Source organism: Nomascus leucogenys, chromosome 10 (assembly GCF_006542625.1).
Source record: "Nomascus leucogenys isolate Asia chromosome 10, Asia_NLE_v1, whole genome shotgun sequence".
In the NCBI taxonomy this organism is placed as follows: Eukaryota; Metazoa; Chordata; class Mammalia; order Primates; family Hylobatidae; genus Nomascus; species Nomascus leucogenys.
In genome coordinates this window covers 11654526-11677449 of record NC_044390.1, presented here as the reverse complement: position 1 = coordinate 11677449, position 22924 = coordinate 11654526, and the positions used below count along the sequence as shown (strand labels likewise).

General features: G+C 42.5%; 1 protein-coding gene across 7 annotated transcripts in view; it reads left to right on the top strand.

Annotated features, from left to right (window-relative positions):
• Nucleotides 1-22924, top strand: part of LOC100604623 (suppressor of cytokine signaling 2) — a 338229-nt gene that overhangs the window by 247350 nt on the left and 67955 nt on the right. The window contains exon 3 of one of the 7 annotated variants that reach the window (XM_030819853.1): nucleotides 8728-8790. The exons of the other annotated variants lie outside the window; for them this stretch is intronic. Within the exon in view, the coding sequence (XP_030675713.1) occupies nucleotides 8728-8741 (14 nt within the window). The 3' untranslated portion in view covers nucleotides 8742-8790. Of the gene's footprint in view, nucleotides 1-8727; nucleotides 8791-22924 lie in introns of those variants that run through there. 7 annotated transcript variants of the gene reach the window in all.

Genomic DNA, 22924 nt, shown 5'->3' with positions numbered 1-22924 from the left:
TGATTGTGTGTGGAATAAATATTTTGTGACATGATTTGATAAACTAGGTTTTAATGACCTTATTGAATAACATGTTAAATTGGAAGGAAATCAGTAAAAAGCTTATATGTAGACTTTATCCAGCACATCTTGAAAGATCTGATGATTTCAGAAAACATTGTGGTTACTTAAAGATAATCCATATCACTTATGTGTACTACTTTGTCCTGACCTCAGAACTACCCAGGACTGGCCAACCCTACTCTTACAGACTTGCTTGCAAGACAGGGAGAGATAGAAAGTGCAAAGCCTTCCCCCAACCAGTATTTGGAATCATTTAGGGCAGCACACCATATTAAGATTTGAGATATGAGTGGTGTGGCTTTCTTTTGTAGAGTGGGAGAAAGAATATTGTTGATGCCCAAAGGCTCTCAGGCAGTTTCAGAAATTAGTACATATGGAAATTGTGGATGTAGAAACTCATTTTTATGAAACTATCCCTGCTCTAGTATCTTTGGGAAGTCCATTTGAAGACTGCTGGAATAAATCATGGACTCAATAAATACCTTTTCATAGGAGCACAGAGGGATGGACAAGGCAGACTGAAGGAGAGAATAGGAATGCTCCCCATGTCAGGTATGTGGAGGGTGCACCAAGGCTCATTCTGGGTGCAGGCAGTTACCTCCAACAGAAGAGGTGGAGGAGCTTCTCCTGAAGTAGCAAACTCAGATTACTCATGGCCTCAGCCCCCTTAATTCTTTCAAGCTGCTGGATCAAGAACCAGGCAGCCAGCCCTCCAGCTGATGACCAGAGACATTTATTATCTACCACGTGCTAGGCACTGTCCTAGGTACAAGAGACACCCTGGTAATCAAGACAAAGTTCCACATTTGTGAAGTTGGGGATCGGGGAGGTGGAGAGACAGAGAAAATAAACAAATCTATGAGAATCTATGAGAGGTAGTGATAAATGCTATGATGCAGATCACCTGAGTGATATGACTGGCATGGCACCTCCAGCTTGGCTGGTCAGAAGTGGCTTCTCAAAGGAAGTAGCAGCTAAGCTGAGACCTAAAGCCATCCATATAGAAACCAGTGAGTACATCCATCAGTCAGCAAGTAGTTATTGGGTGCCTGCTGTGTGCTAGGCACTGTTTAGATACTTGGTTTACATTGGAAAACAGGCCTGGGGATCTCACATTCTAACTGGGTGAGAAGGGGGGCTGGCAGACAATAAGCATTATAAATAAGTAAATTACCTGGTATGTTAGAATATGGTAAGTGTTAGGCAAAAAAAAAAAAAAAAGTATAGAGCAGGCTAAGGAACAGAGGTAGCATGGGGGTAGTGTGTGATTTTAATGAGGGTGGGTGGGGAGGGCCCCATTCAGTGGGTGTCCTGGGAGTGAAGACTTGAATGAGGTGGAGGAGTGAGCTGTGTAGAAGGAGCTGTGTGAAGGGAGAGCTCAAGCTTTTGCTCTAGCTCTCCCTCACACAGCCTGTTCTCATGCTGCTAATAAAGACATACCTGAGACTGGCTAATTTGTAAAGGAGAGGTTTAATTGACTCACAGTTCCACATGGCTGGGGAGGCCTCACAATCATGGCAGAAGGCGAATGAGGAACAAAGTCATGTTTTAAATGCTGGCAGGCAAGGAGACCCTGTGCAGGGGAACTCCCATTTATAAAACCATCAGATCTCGTGAGACTTATTCACTACCATGAGAACAGTATGGGGGAAACCGCCCCCGTGATTCAGTCATCTCCACCATGGGGATTATTACAATTCAAGGTGAGATTTGGGTAGGGACACAGCAATACCATATCAGTTCTCTTTTTATTATCCCATGAGAACATCCAGCTCCCCTTTACTGCAGCACTGTGCCCACCCAGTTTCTTAAGGAAGCCAATGAGACTAGCAGACATTGTCAGGTCACAGTATTTTGGAGTGCTCTGCATTGCCTCTTATCAGTCCAGCTCTTTGTGGCTGCAGTTGATACATTTCAGTCCCCAATCACCTCTGAGTGAGCCAATGCCGTTGAGTAGCTGCATGTACTGAGTACTGCATTGCTTGCCCAGGTCACCTCTGAAGATCCCCTGCCTTCCTCAGACTGACCATGTTCCTAGGGGGTCGGGGAAGGTAGACCACAGTGGCTCATCTCAAGCATAGAATCTTTGTGAAGGCTTCTGTTTATTATAAACATTTTTGTGAAATTTGACTTCTTTTTTTTTTTTTTGAGATTGAGTTTTACTCTTGTTGCTCAGGCTGGAGTGCAATGGCACCATCTTGGCTCACTTCAGCCTCCTTCTCCCAGGTTCAAGCGATTCTCCTGCCTCAGCCTTCTGAGTAGCTGGGATTACAGGCACACACCACCACACCCAGATAATTTTGTATTTTTAATGGAAATGGAGTTTCACCATGTTGACCAGGCTGGTCTCAAACTCCTGACCTCACATGATCGACCTGCCTTGCTCTCCCAAAGTGCTGGGATTACAGGTGTGAGCCACTGTGCCCAGCCGGAACTTTTACTTCTATTCATAATATATTCATATGTGTTTTAAGATAAAATGTTTATCATTTAAATGGACTCTCCAGGAAAGTACACCAGATTTATTCTTTTGCTGTGCATATAGTTGTGCTCAGAGAGTAGGTCTGCCTCAGTTTGAGGAACATGGGTGTTCTGGAAGAAATCCTGGATTGGGGGTAGAGATATGGGGTTCTGGCCCCATCTTTGCCATAAATTAGCTGTGTGACCTTGGGCAGATCATTTAAACCCATTGGTCTCCATTTTCTTTGATGTGAATTGGGTGGCAGTGACTGATCAGATTAGATCACAAAATCCCTTCTTTCTGTCATGCTGTAATGACATGGAGTCTTGAATGCCAGGACCATGCCTCCCCAGTGCCTGAGTGGTTGTGCTTCCTAGACCCCAAGGTCCAGTGTGTGCCAGTATGGCCTTACCCTCTTTACTGCCTCATAGTCACAGTAAGGACTTTTCTTTATAATTGAATGAACACGGAATGAACGGGCATCTTGGCATAGCTGGTTTACACATTATTCTTGTTTCCCTTTTCTACATATATGAAAATGTGAACTAAATCCATAGCCCTCCCTTGGTGGATAAAGACATGGGCATAATAGTTCCATGAATTTAGCCTCTTTTCGTATTCAACAGTCTCATCCCTTCCCCTCAACTTGTGTTCTTGATAGAAATCTAACCACTCCTACAAGCGGCAGCTAAAGAATTAGTCTTACATAACCTTCTCGCTCAACAACTGGAAAGTTGTACAAACCTTTTAAAGAATTTACCATCAGCAAGGGCTGTGCTTCTAGGCTTGTCCAAATTGCTGTGTAAAGTACACTCTCTAAATTAACCAGACCATATTAACCCTGAAAACAAGACTCACTCTTCTTAAGCTATGTCTCTAGACTGTATCAAATTGTACTTTCTCTTGAAGTAGGACATTCTGTGCCCTGTTTGAAAGCTGGCGTGACTAATGTAGCTGGAATTGCTGATGAGAGAAGACAGGAAGAGAAAGAACCGATGTGCCTTAAGAATAGGGGATTTCAGCTGGGCACGGTGGCTCATGCCTGTAATCTCAGCACTTTGGGAGACCGAGGCGGGCGGATCACCTGAGGTCGGGAGTTTGAGACCAGCCTGACCAACATGGAGAAACCCCATCTCTACTAAAAATATAAAAAAAATTAGCTGGGCATGGTGGTGCATGCCTGTAATCTCAGCTACTTGGGAGGCTGAGGCAGGAGAATCGCTTGAACCCTGGAGGCAGAGGTTCTGGTGTGCCAATATTGTACCATTGCACTCCAGCCTGGGCAACAAGAGCGAAACTCAGTATCAAAAAAAAAAAAAAAGGAATAGGGAATTTCACTAGGCCCTTTGCAGAATGCAGTATGGCTGATGTGTGTATTATGACATGGTAAATATTACTCCCAGCCTCCTTGTGAAGTGGCTCCATGTCATGCCTCAAGGCCCTGCTAAGTCATTGCTAGGGCTGAGCCTCAAGCCCAGCCCCAACAGTAGGCTCAACCTGGCCTTCTCTCCCAGCACTATCACTGCCTGTCTTTCAACCTATGCTATACATTGTGACAATCAGTTAACTGAGGTACAAGTGTATTTGGATTTATGCCAGACTGAGAATGAGAAATATTCAGATCACACCTGGAAAATGCAATGCAAAACTCCCTTGTCTTGAGCTGAAAATCTAGAAGCATTTTCAAGTGACTAAGTCCCTTTGTTTATAGATATGAGCCTGTGATAAGTTATCTTTAGTTGTTTCTGGCTTAAGGGGATGTCAGTGACTTTTTCCCTTAGCCCCCCTCCTAGAACAGCCGGCTGCTGGTGGTCTAGTTTTTTGAAAGAAGCCCTGAATTCTGAAACCTCACGCTGGGGCTTTGGGTTAGTGTTTGCATTACTGAGTGTGGTTTCATGGCATGATAATGCAAAGTTTAATAAGAGCAGGCTGTCTTTGCCCACAGCTAGAGTTGCATTGAGGCATGACTACTTCTAGTGCCTGCTCTGTGCCAGATTTACAGTGCCTTACAGCCGCTCCCCAGAACTGGGGCAGAGGAGGAAGAAAAAAGTGACTCTCTGGTTCAGGGGAAGGAGTAAAGTTTCAAGGCTGTGTGATAGAACATTTCCCTGATGCTTGTCTTTAGACTCAGGATGGGGACGTTAATACATTCAGCAGAGGCTGGCTACCTATACTGGCACCACTGAAGGACTCTGCCCTGGCTCAGTGCTGGGTTTGCTTGGTGAGGCAGTGTAGTGTAGCAGGATGATCACCAGCTTTAAAGCCAGATCAACCCAAATTTGAATCCCAGCATTAGTCCTCACTCTGCTTCGAGACGTCGGGCAAGTGATTTAATCTCTTGAAATCTCAGTTTGTTCATCTGAGTAACAGGTGGTAAAATACATACATTGAAAGGCTGCTAAAAGATTAAGCAATGAGAAGGCAAAATGGTACAGCAACTTTAGGAGACAGTTTGGCAGTTTCTTATACAACTAAACATACTCTTACCATATGATCCAGCAATCCATCTCCTTGGTTTTTACCCAAAGGAACTGAAAACTTATGTCCACACAAAAACCTGCACACACAAATGTTTGTAGCAGCTTTATTCATAATTGCCAAAACTGGGAAGCAACCAAGATGCCCTTCAGTAACTGAGTGGATAAATTGTGGTATGTTCATCTGTATCTTTTATTCAGTGATAAAAGAAATGAGCTATCAAGCCATGAAAAGACATGGAGGAACATTCAATACATATTGATAAGTGAAAGAAGCCAGTCCAAAAGGCAGTATACTGTATGACATCTGGAAAAGGCAAAACTGTATAACATCTATATATAAGTGAAAGAGGCCAGTCCAAAAGGCGGTATACTGTATGACATCTGGAAAAGGCAAAACTATAGAGAGAGTAAAAAAGATCAGTGATTGCCAAGCCTTCAGGGAAGGGAGTAAGGGATGAGTTGATGAAGCATAGGGGACTTTTAGGGCAGTGAAACTGTTCTATAGTATCTAGAATACTATATTACTATATCAATCATAGAATGATACTAGAGAACATACTGTAATGATGGACACATGACATTGTGTATTTGACAAACCCTTCTTTGTGTTGTACACAAAGAAGGAACCCTAATGTCAACTATGGACTTTAGTTAATAAGTCTTCTAAAAAGCTTAAACAAGGCAATGTATATAAACTAACTGACTAACTGGCATAAATAAATAGTAGACTTCAAAAAATATTCGTAATCCTAGCACTTTGGGAGGCCGAGGTGGGTGGATCAACTGAGGTCAGGAGTTGAAGACCAGCCTGGCCAACTTGGCAAAACCCCATCTCTACTAAAAAAATACAAAAAAAAAAAATTGTATTCTAAGTTCCAGGAATGTCATTTAGACATGGTTTCTTTTGGGGTTAGATGTATCAATTTTCATTAAAGGTGGTATTATTATTTAAAAATCCAGCTGGTTACTAAATGAGAATTAGCTACCCTTTATAACCAGGGATTGTTTCAAAGAAATGTAGTTATTTTCTCCCCTGTGGCCTATCTTGTGCAGTTAGTAATAGTTTGTTGCCAAATCCAAGGAAAGCAAACTCTGGCTCAGGCATAAGTTTTATTTTTCTCACCATGATTTACAACTGATGTAAAATTTAGGTCTGGACTTGGTTAGTTATAATGCGATTGCAATATACTGCATCTTGAGTTGATTTTGCCATATCCTGTATTGTTATGTAAAATGCTAACTTTAATTGAGAATTGCCCCAATAGAATATCCTTATTTGTCCTGCATGAAGTTTCTCCTCTTTTGTATCAGTTTTTGGTATGGTTCAAATTAGTGCAGGAAGAAAAGGCAGGAAATATAAATTAAAGTGATAGGTGTTATATCATAAAAGAATTGTATCACAAAGCATTAAGACAATGCGCAGAAAACTTTGCCAATAGCTGATAGAGTAGAAGGGATTGTATAATTAAATAAGAACTAACACCTATTTTGTAACTGGAAATTGCATTGTCAGAGTCCCTTTCCTTTTATCACTAGATGCCAAGAATCTAGCCATGTAAAAACTCCCAAAACATCCAAATTCAAAAAAACTGGAATCTAACGTGGTAATGCAGTTGTCAAGAACACACAATAGTCTTTGGGCTTTTACAAAGCACTGAAAACTAGATGTTGCATTTGTGCCCTTATCTTCCACAACTTCTTTCTTGGCAGCTTTTCTTGGCTCACTTCAGACACACAGAATTTCAAGTAATCAGGGAAAGTTGGGACAGAAACTTCCTCTCTCTTTCCATGGCCTTTTCTTTTTTCTTCACCGATCTGTGCTCCTATGCTTTCTCTCACATTCACATTATATGTGTCAGTTGGAGAAATCTTGATGCCCAGTTTCGTTTGTTTCTTCTGTCCCACCTGTAACTATTTTAGGTTGAGTTCTCTGGCTCATGTATCAGAGTGTGTATGACAAATTACCTCAAAGCCCAGAGGGCCTCGGTGGTCCAAGTCCCAGCAACAAGGGACACCTGCTGTCATGACATGGGCTTGACCTGGGTTCTGTGGACATTAAGGAACCACTGTCCTGAGAGGGGGGTATGGAGCTAAGCTAGGGGAGGGGGCAGGATGAGCTTAGAGCTGCCGAGGAAACGGAAAGAGTCTATAGGCTTTAAAAAAAGGAGAGAAAGAAAGAAGAATAAAAGATGTTTCTGGAGACTCTGAGAATAGTTAAGGGTCCAGGGCCAGCCAGAATCACCCTTTCCCCCAGCTACCGAGAGTGCCACAGAACAGAAATTGACTTGGAGGATATTGCTCCTAGACCAAAAGCCCAAATTAAGGGATATAGGCAGTTAAGGGCAAGCGAGGGCAGTAGAGATGGTTGTCCGAGTCCAGCGGCCATGAGAGGTTTCTCAGCTGCCTGCCAATTCTCTGCTGGGGCAATGCCAGCCATAAAGTACAAGCCATGCTTTGGTGTGGGCTGTAGACATATTGTTTTTCCATAACTACTGTCATTCAAACAGGATCTAGTTTCTTGGCATGAGCAAATTGTTCCCGCTGAATACACACACTATGTCTGCTATGGGGCAAGGCAAAGCCAATCCTCCAAGGAACTGGATGGATTTTTCATTCCGAGATAAGCAGTTTTTTTGTGGGGGCGGGGGAGATGGAGAGGAGCCAGCTTCACTCTCTGTTCATGTGAGTTTTGAATGAAATGCGTCAAGTTCATGTTGCCCCCAGAGTACACAAGGTTCAAGTGGGATTACCCAGTGGGAATCCAGCCCAATTGTAATTTAACTTGTTCGAGGGATCTAAATATTTAATCTGCCTCCATCACGGATCCTAGAATCCTATGTAAGCAGCAAAGGCCGAGGCTCTGAAAGTAAGCACTGCAGTTAGAATCAGAAGTGTTGCAACTAGCACAACTGCTGCTGTGACATCCTACAAACTTTGGAGAATGCCAGAGGAAGCTAGCCTGAGAGCACAGAACTGGCAGTCACGAGGCCTGCGTTCTCCAGCTTCGCCTGCCACCAACTCTCTGAGCCTCCAGGCCTCCTTTGTCAAGTAAGGACACAAGCAAAGCATCTCAGAAGACAAGTCATTTTCATAACTGGAAATGAGACAGAGCCAACAGGGATGCGTGAAACCAGCCACATAAATTGTGAAACCTACGTGATCATGTATATGTACAATGTTTTCTTAAAAAAATTACCATTCCTAGATCTAATATCAATTTTTTGTATGATTTTGCCCCACGTTTTGCTCAAATTATGCAGTGTTTGAAAGAGATTCTGTGCAGAGGTTGGAATCACCCCCTTGGGTGCTGGTAGCAATCTGTGAAGGTAGCTTTTTAGATGTCACAATGATTGGGGGTGGGGTGCTGGTGACATTGGATGGGCAGGTGCAGAACTGCTAAACAATGCTCTGGGCAATCCCACAAAGCAAGCACCTGGCGCATATCTGGCATGACTTTCATGTCCCACCAGACATTGAAGGAATCCAACTATGTTTTCTATATAAACATATAGTATTTTTCACATCTGAAAATATGCACTGAATTTTCCAGGAGTGTGTATAAATAGAGGTAAGATTGTACTTTATTTTGCTCAGAACTTTACCAAGAGTTATTAATAATCTCCAACAAATCAAATTATAGCAGACACTAATGATGTTTGAGTCACTAAGCAACACACCTATATCTGTCTGCATTGTGATATCACATTCGTGGTTATTCTACAGGTACAAGAATCTGAGCCTCCCTTGTCCTTTAGAGCAATCAAGCAGAGTATCCACATACTGAAATACACAACATTTTCTGTAAGCTATTTTCTTTTCATTTCTCCTTTGTATTACAGTTTTCATGTTATATTAATTTAAAAACATGGGCAGGTTATATGATCTATGGATTTTATACCAGATTAGTAGAGTACTATAAAATGTTTGTTATAAAAAGTGTGTTTTATCTGATTGGGTTGAAAACTACTGGGCCAGGTAATCCTAAAGTCTCTTAGCTTTTAAATTTTGTGAGCCTCTGAGATTATTTAGCCGAATGCCTTCATTTTTACTGGTGAGTAAACTGAAGCCCATTAAGTCTTACATGCATTGTATTGCATTCAGAAATTGCTGTGATCATTGGGAGGGGGGAGTGAAACAACCAACCAAAAGAATATGATTTTAGTTTATTCTCTCCTTTCTTTTCCAGGGTTACAAAGGCCCAGGAATAGCTAGTTAGCTTGCCCTGGTGTCACTGCTCACTCCTGTGAAGAGTAAGGATAAACCATGAGGATAGTAGTGGTAATGGTGAAACAGAAAGAACACAGAAAGCTGATTCTAGAGTAGGGCTGTCTAACAGAAATATCACGCAAGCCACAAATTGGAGCCACATATGTGGTTTACATTTGGAAGTAGCTACATTTTAAAAAGTAAAAAGAATATGTAACATTAATTTGAATGATATATTTTATTTAACCCAGTATATTCAAAATATTATTATTTCAACATGAAAGGAATAGATTATTATTTTTAAAGGCTTAATTTTATTTGTTTATTTACTTATTTACTTATTTTTTGAGATGGAGTCTTGCTCTGTCGCCCAGGCTGGAGTGCAGTGGTGTGATCTCAGCTCACTGCAACCTCCGCCTCTGTGGTTCAAGCAATTCTCCTGCCTCAGCCTCCCAAGTAGCTAGGATTACAGGTGTGTGCCATGATGCCTGGCTAAATTTTTTTTGTGTGTGTATTTTTGGTAGAGACAGGGTTTCACCATGTTCGTCAGGCTGGTCTCAAACTTCTGACCTTAAGTCATCTGCCTGCCTCGGCCTCCCAAAGTGCTGGCATTACAGGCGTGAGCCACCATACCCTGCCAGAAAACAATTATTAATGAGATATTTTATGCTTCTTTTATGCTAAGCCTTGAAAATCTGGTGTGCACTTCACATTTAGAGCACACTTCAATTCAGACACAGGTCATTTCAAGTGCTCAGTAGCCACACATGTCTAGTGGCTGCCATATTGGGTAGTGCGGCTCTAGTGCAATGGCTTTCAGCAGTTCTTCTGCTTCTACCCACTTCACCTGTCTAGGCAGGAGACTTCCCATCCCTGTAGAATGACAATGGATGGGGAACGGGGGTGCAACAGGTGGAGTTTACCATCACCCACTCCCTGCACTCTTCTGTGCGCTAGAGTCATAGGCTTTAAAAATGCGAGATGGTTTCTGCTAAGACTTACTTGCAAGGTTATGCAACGACGTAGCAGAGTTCAAGCCTTGGAAGAGAGGACTAGTGATCTGAAATCAGAGGTCTGGATTTGGAGAAGTGGTTGCTTGCCAGGAATTAGAGGGCTTAGTTCTGTAGAACTTTACTGAATAATTTTACAAATATACTATTTTTAAAGTAATACCTTTTTTTCTCATTGTATCTTAATCTCGTTTGGCTCATTCATGGTGCACAAATATAAAAGGTATTAGACCAGATGATTGTTTCTCTCCTTGTCACTGTCACTGTCTCCTTATTTGGAAGGAAGTCCATCAGAGACTCAGATCCGGTCCTTCAAGAGACTGTGACTTCTGGCCAGGTCTCTCCCCAAGTGGCTCTGAGGTTTTTGAGTGTATTTTCAATGCCCAAGAGCTATTTACATTCAGCTGTGTGTGTGCTTGTGTTGTGGAGTCGGGGTCAGGACAGGGAATGTGGAGCTTAACCAGGCAAAGTGCTTTACGTGTATGACCCTGTTGAATCAGTGGAACAACATTTGAGGTCGATGCTGTCGTTATTCTCATTTTCCACAAAAGGAAACGGAGGCAACAGAGGTTAAGCAACTCCTCCAAGGTCACAGTGGCTGTCGCCATTTCATTCTTTATGGTTGGCGGGCTGAATTTTCTTTCTTGGTGGAAACCTGCCTGCCCCTTCTTAGTCATCCTTCATTTCCTCTTTTTCATGACATCTTTTTCCCTTTTCTTCCCCTACTCCTCGACCACAAACATGCATCAGATGAGGAGCACCTCATCATAAAGCAGGTTGGGGGCTTCGGATCCACTCTCGGTGGCCCTTAGACTTCTCAACTGGTTTTCCATTTGATGGCTCACATTCCTTCCTCAGGAAGCTCAGGCTGGGAATGCATGGCACTCTCCTCTCACTTGGTCATTCTACAGCCAGTCAGGGATCCTGTTGGCCTGCCTTCTCTTGGGGACCCAGAATATGGGAGCTGTTGCTACTACTGTTGCAGCCTTAACCTGTTATAGGAAGCAAAGCTGCTTTCCAAGACCAGAGGAAGGCTGCTGGCCATGCAGCGGTGCCTTGTGGATAGGCAGGGCCCTGCCAGGGTCCGCCCCCTCCAGGTCTGGTCCTCAGCTTCGCAAACCAAGGGATTCCCGGACCCAGAGCAGATCAGGCTCGGAAAAGAGATGGGATAAAAAGATTCATGAACTGGTGTATAAATCAGAACACCTGTTTATTAATGGGTTAAGAGAAAAATTCCTCCTACAAGGACACGAACATGCATGCTTGCAGATCAGCATATTTTTCTCTCTGTAGAAAACCTTGTGTGAAGAGCCAGACTATTATCTGAAGGTTATTTAATGCACTTGGAAACAGAGCTAGGAGAGTTAGATTATTGCTGAAAATCTAAGTATTTATATTTGAAGAAGATGTAATACAAAAAGATACCTAGTGAAAAGGCGGCCTCTCCTTCACACCTCCCCAATCCCCACTCCCTAGCCCCTTCCCAAGGGCAACCCTTAGGACCAATGTCTTCTGTAAGTTCAGTTGCCTGAGGCCTCCATTTCCTTGGCAGGGATGGAGCTGCTGTGCAGGCCAGGTGACCTGTGTCTTCTGGTTAGGCTCCCTTCCTAGACGGGTTTTGTCTTGACATACTAGCGGGTGGGAGGTGGGGAGGAACATAAGCCGTGGGAGTGATAGAGGCCAGTTGGCAGAGGAGGCATGCAGGGGTTTATGAGTTAGAAATATCTGCAGAGGGGGCAAGGGGCAGGGCGAGGAGTGACCCAGTGACAACAGAGTGTCCCCAGACCCCTGGCAGGGAGCAGACAGTGGCTGTTCTCTGACACTTCTCAGCCCCTAAGGAACAGGACAGGAAGGAAAACCACAGGGTGAAAGAAATGGGGAGAGTCTGTCCCTGAAAAATCCTCCCAAAGAGACAGAGCATGATCCAAAACCTCGTGAGAGGCGGCCTGGCCCCACAGCATCCGTGCCATAGCATAGGTCAGTCCTGTCGTAGAGTGCAACCAGGTAAGGTGCCTTCCAGCTTCAATGCTGTGATCTAGAGACCACACTGGCGAAGATCTGCAGCAAGAAAGAACAATTAGCCAATTCATTATGTTGACATTTCTAGCTACAAGGCCAGTATTTTACAAAATAAGGCCTTTTCCCTTAATTAAGGTTGTGACAGATAAAAGTATATTCCCAGCTGACTCATGTCACCCATGTGGGCAGGCCTATTATCCCTACTTGGCCCGCCCTGTCCGCCTATGAGGGCTTGATCTGTGTGCGTACTCTTGGCAGCTTTATAAAGGATTCAGAAGGAATAAACACAGGGCCTGGTTCCTGCCCTTCATCCAGAAGAGAAGACTCATTCATACACATGGTCCAAGCCAGCAAACTTTAGTTGCTCAAGAGCAGGAAAATAAGGCTAATGAAGGAGGGGAACATCTAGAAACCAGCTCAAGCAAGGAGCAGGGGTATTTAATGTGGAAGGGTGAGAACTAAAAGTGGCCTTGAATATCATTTCTGACGTTTGAAGAGGCAGCAAAGCTTAATGTGTGGTGGTAAAAGGCATGACTCGGGAACCAGATTACTTGGTTCAAATTCTGATTAAACATCGCTGGCCTGTTCACACAAGGCAAGTTACTTCATCTCTCTGTGCCTCCGTTTCTCATTTAAGAAAGTGAAGATAAAGAAAATTTAAAAAAAAAAGAAAGTGAAGATAATATGATAGCTATCCTTCAAGGCAATTGTGAGAGGTAAGCAGGCTAACACATACTAAATACTCAGAACAATGCCTGGTAGGGCAAACACTATAGAAGTACTTGTTACTTGGTGTGCGTAAGAGGGCAGGGAGCTGACTGTGGGTTGCACCACATAACCAAAGGAGAATCAGTGAAAAATCTTCTTCAGTGTATAGATTAACTGTTTCTTTTCATATTAGAGTTAGCCAACAGAAGACTTCAAAAATAATGAGCAAAGGAAACTCCAGAGTTCGAAGGGATTGATTCTCTAACTCAGACCCATGTGGGTTCTGCAAATCTAGTCATTGACTTGACGTTTTTCACTCTGATATCACCCAGGCATCTCATGCGTCACATGTTCAAAAGTCATCTCTGGTTCCCATGTCTACCTGCTCCTCTTTCAGTCTTTTCCATACCACCCACCCAGTCATTCAAGGTAGAAACTGGACCGTCAGCCCCCTTTGATGCTTCCCTCTGTCTTGCCCCTATATTTAATCAGTCACAAACAGATGTCCATTCTACCTCCTCAATATCTTTGGAGCCTGTCTTTTTTTTCCTCCACAGCCACTGCCTCCATCTGAGTTCAAGAATCATCATTGTCCCTCCCCTGTAGGAGCTTTCTAGCTTGCCATCTTGTTTTACCCCTGCCCCCTGGCTAGAAAACCTACAGGGCACCTTAATATAGAGAAAGCGTGCTCCCCAAGGTCAGGAGATAGAGACCATCCTGGCTCACACAGTGAAACCCCATCTCTACTAAAAAAGAAAAAATACAAAAAATTAGCTGGGCACAGTGGTGGGCACCTGTAGTTCCAGCTACTTGGGAGGCTGAGGCAGGAGAATGGTGTGAACTCAGAAGGCGGAACTTGCAGTGAGCTGAGATCATACCACTGCACTCCAGCCTGGGCAACAGAGCGAGACTCTGTCTCAAAAAAAAAAAAAAAAAAGTGTGCTCCCCTCTGAGAAGACACATCACTGGGCCAGGTCTTTATGCAGCCCAGGGGCCAGATTTCCCCATCGCTTGCCACTCAGCTGGTGCTCATGTATTTGCCACACTGGCTTGACCAAGTATAGTGATTCTTCTTTTCAGTTCATTCTTCCCACAGCAGTCAGGATGAATTTGTGAAAATGTAAATTGGATCATGCCCCATTTCTCTCTGATATCACCCCCATGCGCAGTCCCTCTTGGTTTCCTGTTGCTCTTGAGCTCCAGATCAAATCCCAGCTCTGTCCTGTCACCTGCAGTCCCGCGCTGTGTCGTTTCTGGCTGCATTATCAAATGGCCATTCATCAGGAAGGAGATTTTGCTGTAAAAACATGCTCTAGAGTAGATCATTGGATGTTAGCTCTTAAAAAGAGCTAACACTGCCTAATGCAGAGGCCAAAGACTGTGCTCCTGAGGGCTGTAGCCAGCTTGCAGACACATTTTTCCTGGCTCACAGCATTTAAAAATCTTTTTAATTAGTTGACATTATTTAAAATAGAGATTTTACCTAAAATATAGACCCATGGCTTCTCAAAGATTAGCAGATGTGGAGACATTGGACCCTTCCTTCAGGGCGACAGTTGGCTGCTTCTGAGCTGCCACTGTCCCCCGAGATGGGGCATGCCTGCCCCAGTTCTCCCCAGCCCACATAGCTCTGTGTTCTATACTCATTTATATTCCCTACCAGGCCCCTGTAGACATTGACATTTTCAACTCCTAAGCTCGTTCAACCTCTTCATTTTACAGGTTTGGAAGGTGAGACCTAGCTGGCACGTCGGTCTCTAGGACATGTACTGGATCATGAAACATCTAATGGCTTCTGACTCCCAGTCCCCTATTCCCTCTGTTGAACCATACTTACCTCTCAGTGGAAAACAAAAAAGAAACACACCATGTAACTTGATTAATTATCCTTCCTGCTGTGACTGCTAGCCAACGTGCCTTTTAGTTGTTTTGCTTGTATCTGTTGCCACATGAAATTGGAACATATGGTCTGGAGGGCCAAGATGGTATTCTAAGAATATCTCATACCCTGCATGAAACTAGACCAAAGAAGAAAGGTAGAGAAATAGAGAGGATTGAAAATGACAGGGAAAATAAAATCTGGACAGCTTTTGAGAGGGGCACAGCCTCTTCCTTGTGGTGTTGCAGGACGGTGGGGAGTCAGTTGGGTTTCCACTCTTTAAGGGATGTGAACATCAAGATGTAGACAGCAGGCCAGGCGTGGTGGCTCATGCCTGTAATCCCAGCACTTTGGGAGGCTGAGGCAGGTGGATCACTTGAGGCCAGGAGTTCGAGACCAGCCTTGCCAACATGGTGAAACCCCATCTCTACTAAAAATATAAAAATTAGCCAGGCATGCTGGTGGGCACCTGCAATCCCAGCTACTTGGGAGGCTGAGGCATGAGAATTGCTTGAGCCTGGGAGGCAGAGGCTGCAGTAAGCCAAGATTGTGCCACTGCACTCCAGCCTGGGCGACAGAGGAAGACTCAGTTTCAAAAAAAAAGATGTAGGCAGCAATGAGTCAGTGGCACAAAAAGAATTGAAAGGCCTTTTCTTCTTTAGGCTTGATGCCCCATCCTACCCTGCCACTCCCTTAGAATTACTGTGGACAGGCAGAGCACTGCAAAAAAGGGAAATTTGTCATTTGCCTTGGGGAACAATGGCTTTCACCAATCAAGAGGCAAAATCAACCACAGTCTCAGAGCCTGGAGTAAGATGGAAAAATCTTCCGGTTGTCTTTAGAGCAAGAGGTTACATCATTTCACACGGAAATGAGCCTTGACAACCCCCACATCCCCTGATACTGCATCCTCTTTGTACCACAGTGAATTGTTGCCATGAAGCTGAGACAAGGCTTGGCATGGGCAACTCCAGGCATGGGCAACTCCAGACCTCATCCTTGTGGTGATCCTGGGCTCCTTCTTCATAAGCAATAGAGAAGCAGACTGTTTGGGAGGAGGAAAAAGTAGTGATGGGACAAGTTCCCAAAAAGAAGCCATGGGAGGGAGTTCAGTGTTAATATGCAGTCACCTTTTGGGTTTTGTCTCTATTGGATTATTCTGTTTTTTTGTTTCTCATTGGAGTCTAGAAATGTTTAATGATACTTGATGGTACTTCCTTTATCCATGTAAAAGTATATCTAAGAACTTCTGCGTATATTAACACTCTGTAATGATTAAGCCAATGTAATTAGAATATTGTATCAGCAAGAGAAATATTTTTCTCTAGACATAGATAGATAAATCAAATTTTTTTTCTTTCAAATCTCTGTGCAATTGCTCAAAAATGGAAATCACTTTTATGATTTCATGGATTGTCATCTCCTTATAACAGCAGACTAATGAACGTGATGATTTATGCAAACAAAATATTCTCATTTAAGAATATGCTCGCATTGGCTGGGCATGGTGGCTCACGCCTGTAATCCCAGCACTTTGGGAGGCCAAGGCAGGAGGATCACCAGGTCAGGAGTTCGAGACTAGCCTGGTCAACATGGTGAAACCATGTCTCACTGAAAATACAAAAATTAGCCTGGCATGGTGGCAGGTGCCTGTAATCCTAGCTACTCAGGAGGCTGAGACAGGAGAATCGCTTGAACCCAGGAGGTAGAAGTTGCAGTGAGCCGAGGTTGTGCCATTGCATTCCAGCCTAGGAAACAAGAGTGAAACTCTGTCTCAAAAACAAACAAACAAACAAACAAAAAAGAAGAATATGCTAGCATTGTTGATTTGATTTATAGACTCCCAAGGGCCTGTTCCTCTGACCCTCTTAATGAATACACCAAAAGAGTGATTAATGGATTAATAACTTAGCACCATCCCCTTTCACTTCCTACCCTCAGACTAAAACAATTTTTTCAAATTACTTCTACTAATGTTGTACTTTCATTAATTGGTTGGATCCACGGAGTAGAAAGCTGTTTTCTTTTTCTTTTAAGAATTCTCTGCCACTAAGTTCTTTCAGCCAAAGAATGTTCATTCACTATAATACCTCTTCAGTTCAGGCATTTATTTGCTTGAAGTGTGAATCCATTGCTGTTCTCATCGTGTCTAACTTTGTCTTTTTAGAAGTAAGGTATTTTTCCTTGCCTGTGGTTCACGCAGAAGTGGAGATAATGATTGTGTTGAGAATTCAGGGAGAGCCTACAAGTAGGTAATAGAGGTGGGAAGTGGAGTGAGGAATAGTCAGAAGAGAAAAAAGCAAGGCTGTTGGAATGGAGAAGTCTAAAGAGACTGTACTAGAAGGAGCTCGCATCATGAAACCTAGCTGCACAGGCCTGGGAAATTGTCAAATATCAGAGAGTCTACAGTTGAAGCAGCTTGGGAGCAACTTCTCTCTGCAGTGAAAATGCTGAGTTGTGGAGAACACAGTGACCCAAACTGACAAAATAATGAAATACATGGTGTGTCCCCAGTGAATGGAAAGTTGCTTTTTACCGTGTTCCAAAACACTGGCTCGGTTTGGTGTGTGTTTTGTTTTTATTTGTAATACCCTACTTTGATGTTTCCTGGAAACTCTCCTTTGAGTCTGTGAGTTTTGGTGCTAGCTCAGTGGCAATGTTACCCTCACCTCTAGGCTGCTGTAGGACACACCCCAGTCTCATTTTCAGTGTCTCAGCGTACTTTCCAATGCTTCCAGTAATGGATTGTGCAAAACACAAAACCAAAAGCAGATGGGACATATGTAGATAAGCTGTTTCATTTTTCATCCCTATAATTTCCTAGGTTTGATAGCACTTCAATTTTCTAACCATAAAAGCTGCTTCTGTGCTCTTTGGAAAACACACACACACACACACACACACACAACTAGGAAGTAGGCTAAAATAATATTACATGGGGTTTTTGTGTTGTTTTGCTTATTTCTTTCTTTTTAAAAGAAGTACCTTGCTGCTGGAAAAGAAATAAAAAAAATTTCTTTGAAGAGTATATTTACCAGAATTCAGTTTACTTAGGGAACTGTCGTGTTAACACTGAAGAATACATTAGAACGCATCGTTCTATGATACATTATCAGAGCTGAAGCTGAAACCTAGCCTTCTGCTGAGTAGTATTCCTGAAGCCAGTCACTCTTAGAAGTGATAATATTTATTTACCAGAACTTTAAATGCTGATTGTGGTGTCTTGCGTCTCCTGCCCAGGGGGAATGGCTCTTCTGTCCATGGAATGTGATAGCCCAGCAGGAGGTAAAAGCTGCCCCTGGACAGAGTGAAGCATGCAGAGGGAGGTGGAGTGAATTACAGCTGTCTCTTTGGACCACCCATCTTTTTGCCAATTAAATGTTTACATTATCTTTTTGCTTCGATAGATGTCACAAGTATATATTCATTAATACAAAGGGCTTGTTCCAAATCGATCATGAAAATAAGTTTTTGCTGTTGGTACTTTTTGTTAAAGTACATCTAACCCCAAAACTGTTTGATGAGGGCAGTTTCCCTCAGGCTGTAAAATGAATTAAGGGTGCACTCTTCTCTGCAGTCATTTTCTTCCCACGTTGGTTCTAGGCTCAACCGTTTAGATGTCTCTGGTATCTGCATAGTCTGGGAATGATACTCGAACTAGCCCGAAATTACTGCCCAGTAATCCTCTGTCTCACTCAGGAGATTTGTCAACATTCATCTAACCAGAGACTTAGCAGGACATAGAGAATCATCTAGAAGAGCACTGACTCTGGAGCCAGACAGACCTGGAGCCAGACAGACCTGGAGCCAGACAGACCTGGAGCCAGACAGGCTCTGTCACTTACTAGTCTGAGTGATTTGGAGCAGATTATTCAGCTTCTCCAAACATTAGTGACCCGCTGGGAGAAGATGCTGGTGATACCTATCTTGCGGCGATGGCTTTAGGAGTAAAAGTGTTTCCTTTGTTTTCCTTTCTCCTTGTTTTAAAATGATAGGAGGAGGGAGCACACTTATTTCAAAACTCTCTGAACCGGAAGGGGCTGTGTTAGAAACTGTTTCTAAGCTTGGAATGGAGCATGTGTCATATTTGTCATACAGTGGAGAGGGAAATGACTTCTTTTATTTCTCTTCTCTGTTATCCACCCAATAGCTAGGAGATAAAACAACGGGCTGGCTAAGCCTAGGAGAAGCACAGCAGTATTAGGCTGTGAGAACCTATTTTGCTTAACCTCTTTCTGGCAAGAGGAGGAGCCACCGACACCAAAAAAAGGCAAGCAGGATGTCCAGTACCTCTCTCCCTAACTTTTCAGACCCTTTGATGCCACAGAGGAAGACAGGCATATCGGCAACGTGGCCCCTCTGCCTCCTCCTTCCATCTCCCTGATGGTTTTGTCTTCCCCATTAATACAAGCACAGTTCCTTTTAAATGAACAAAAAGCGAGACAAATACATCCCTAGAATCTGACAAGTATTTATGGAATTCTGTGCTTTTATTTTCTCTTCTACCTATAAAGTGCATGAATGGCAGGGCTGAACTCTCTTCAGGAAAATCTGAAAGCCCGAAACTTATTAACATGCTTGACACCTGCCTCTATGAGGGACTTCTGAAGCCAGAGATATTCTTTGTAACTGAGGTCCATCTGTTGCACAGATTTTTAATTCAGATATCCTTCCTTCTCAAACCAAGGCTGAGAGAGCAGCCAATTTTGTGGAAAGATTTCTTTAATAAGAAATGAATAAAACTATCAATGCTAAATAAAATAGACCGCTGTGAAACTTGGGTTAAATCCCACAGGGAAGAGTATGTGAGATTAACTGCATTATATAACAAGACCGCCTTTAATAGCTGGCACGATTCTTTTTGTTGCTCCAAGGGAGAAGCAGCCAAGACTAGAACCAAAGCACATGATGTTATTTTAAAGTGCTGCAGCCTCTGGAATTTTTCCTCGGAGAGATGTCAGGATCCCAAGTCTTCCTGCAATTTATAGTTGTTTTAAATGTTTAATACTTTTTACATTTTCAAAGCTATATCCTCTGCTTCCAGCAGCCTAGGGGTGTGTTTCTGTTGCTTTGAAAGATGATTTCCAAATGGGAAGTTTTAAAACTGTGCAAAAAAGAGGTCTTACAGTATGGGGTGTTTGAGTGATTTTTAAATGGATGAAAGGGAGAAGGCTGTAAAGGCAAGGCCCACGGAGTCTTTTTCTCAGCTCCTTGTGATGACCCAACAGAGAAGTGGCTGGAGAGAACTTTCAGAGTATCACCACCTTCACGCAGCAAACGTCGCTGAACCAGACACTCCCAGACCTCAGTGAGCTCACTGTCAGATATGGCTGGCAAGCAAGTGTTAGGTTGAGCCATGTGAAACTGCCATTGTTGTAGACCAGAAATGGTAGAATATTGGCAATTTCAAATGACTCGACCTAATAATTAGATGAAAACTATACACAGTGATCAAGACTGTGATCAAGACGGTGATACACAGTGATCAAGACTGCAGTATTCTGGGAGAGTCTAGGGAACAGGCCCTAACCCAGTGAAGTGGGGCCAGGGACAAGAAGGGGACAAAACAAACCCAAAAAAAACCCAACTTTATTGAGGTATAATTGACATATAGTAAACTGCACAAGTTCTTAGTATGTAATTTGATGTTTCCACACACTTATACACCCATGAAACCATTGCCACAGTCAGAATGATGAACCTGTCCAACACTGCTAAAAGTTTTCTCATGCCCCTCTGTAATTCCTTCTTCCCATCACCCCCATCTCCAGGCAAACACGGATCTGCCTTCTGTCATTATGTGTTGGTTTCATTTCCTAGAATTTCACATAAATGGAGTTCTACAGCATTCTCTTTTGTCTGGCAACTTGCACTCCGCATATTTATTTTTAGATTCGTCCATGTTGAAGTGTGTATTAATACTTTGTCCTTTTTTAATGTAGAACAGTATTTCATTTTGCAGATATGCCATAGTTTATCCATTCACGTGTTGACAGACATTTGTTTTGTCGGCTATTACAAATAAAGCTGCTAGGAACATTCATTTACAAGTCTTTGCATGGACATGGGCTTTCTTTTCTCTTTGTTAAACACCTAGAAGTGAAATGGCTAGACTATATGGTAGATGTATGTTTAACGTGTTAAGTGACTGCTGAACCATTTTCCAAAAGGTTTGTCCCATTTTACGATTCTATCAGCAGTGTATGAGAGTTCCATTTCTTCCATATCTAGCCAAGATTGTCTTCAGTCTTCTTAATTTTAACCAATTTTTTTATTGTGGTAAGAACACTTAACATGAGATCTACACAATACGGTATTGTTAAGTGTAGGTACAATGTTGCAGATCCCTAGAAATTACCATATATATATGTCTATATATAGACATATATATAGACATATATATATAGACACTGTAGACCATATATATATATATATATAGACACTAGACACAATGTTGCAGATCCCTAGAAATTACTCATCTTGCATAAATGAAAGCATACCTGTTGAACAGCAACTCCTTATTTCCCCCTTCCCCCAGTAGTGGTTCCCCCCTGGCAATCACTATTCTCTGTTTCTATGAGTTTGACTATATTAGATACCTCAAATAAGTGGAATCATGTAGTATTTGTCTTTCTGTGACTGGCAACCATTCTAATTCGAGTAGAGTGGTATTGCATTGTGATTTTAATTTACATTTCTCTAGCGAGTGATGTTGAGCGTCTTTTCATGTATTTATTTGCCATCCATGTATCTTCTTAGCTGAAGTGTCTGTCCAAATCTTTGCCCATTTAAAAAATTGGGTTGTTTTTGTTAAGCTTTGAGAATTATTTGTATATATTTGTATACAAGTCCTTTACAAGATATGATTTGCAAATTTTTTTCCTAGTCAGTGGTTTGTCTTTTAATTTTCTAAACAGTGTCTTTCAAATAGCAGATGTTTTAAATTATGATGACATCCAGTTTATCAATTTATTCTTTTATGGATCATGTTTTTAGTATGGTGCCATTTTAAAGAAGTCTTTGCCTCAGCTAGGCTTGCAAATAATTCATCTGGAACTTCTAGAAGTTCCATAGTTTTAGGTTTTCCATTTGGGTCTGTGATCCATGTTGAGTTAATTTTTGTATATGATATGGGGTATGCCTTAAGTTCTTGTGTATGTCTGCATGTGTGTGTGCACATGTGTGCTTGTGCGTATGGAGGGAGAGTCAGTTGTTTTAGCATCACTTGTTGAAGAAACTATCCTTTCTCCACTGAACTGCCTTTGCACCTTTGTCAAAAGGTTTCCACATGGGTGTAAATCTATTTCTGAACTTTCTCATGTTTTACTGACCTATTTGTCTACCTTTTCACTAATATCCACTGTCAATTTCTATAGCTTTAGGATGTCTTAAAATCAGGTAGTGTAATTATTCCAGCTGCATTCTTTTTCAAAATTATTTTGGCTCTTCTAAGGTCTTCACATTTCTTTATAAATTTTAGAATCAGCTTGTCAATTTCTATTTTTAAAAATATGTTTGGATTTTGATTGGAAGTCATTTTGATTGGGAGTGATTGAGCTTTCCAGGGGGATGTGTTCATGGGAGGAAACACATTTTTATATGTGAACAACTGGCATTTTAAGACCCATACAGCATTTAAAAAATTTTCCACAGCCTTGCTCCCAAGTTTATTGAAAGCCCATCTGTGAAAAATAGTGTTATTTGATGCCAAAGGATACAAGGAAAAATAAAATGTTCTAATTCTGGTCCTTATTTCCTATGATTTCACCTTTTTTTTTTTTTTTTTTCAATCTCATCCCAGAGAGAGGGAAGACAGTTATCTCAGGCAGTCCTTTACCCCTGGGAAAAGACCACAGACACATGGAAGGGTTTGTGCTGCACGGAGTGAAAAGAGTCTGTTTTGTTATGCTCTCCTTCCCCCAGCTGGCTGGAGGCTCATCCACCAAGCCTTAGGCTATTATGCTGTGCAGGATTTTCTACCATTATCTGGTACAGGAGGCAGAAATCAAACCCCTATAAGGCTTACGAGTTCCTGGAGCTGAGAGATCATCTCAGCGACCGGGCTTTCTCATGCGTGGTAGGAGAGTGGATGCTGGGG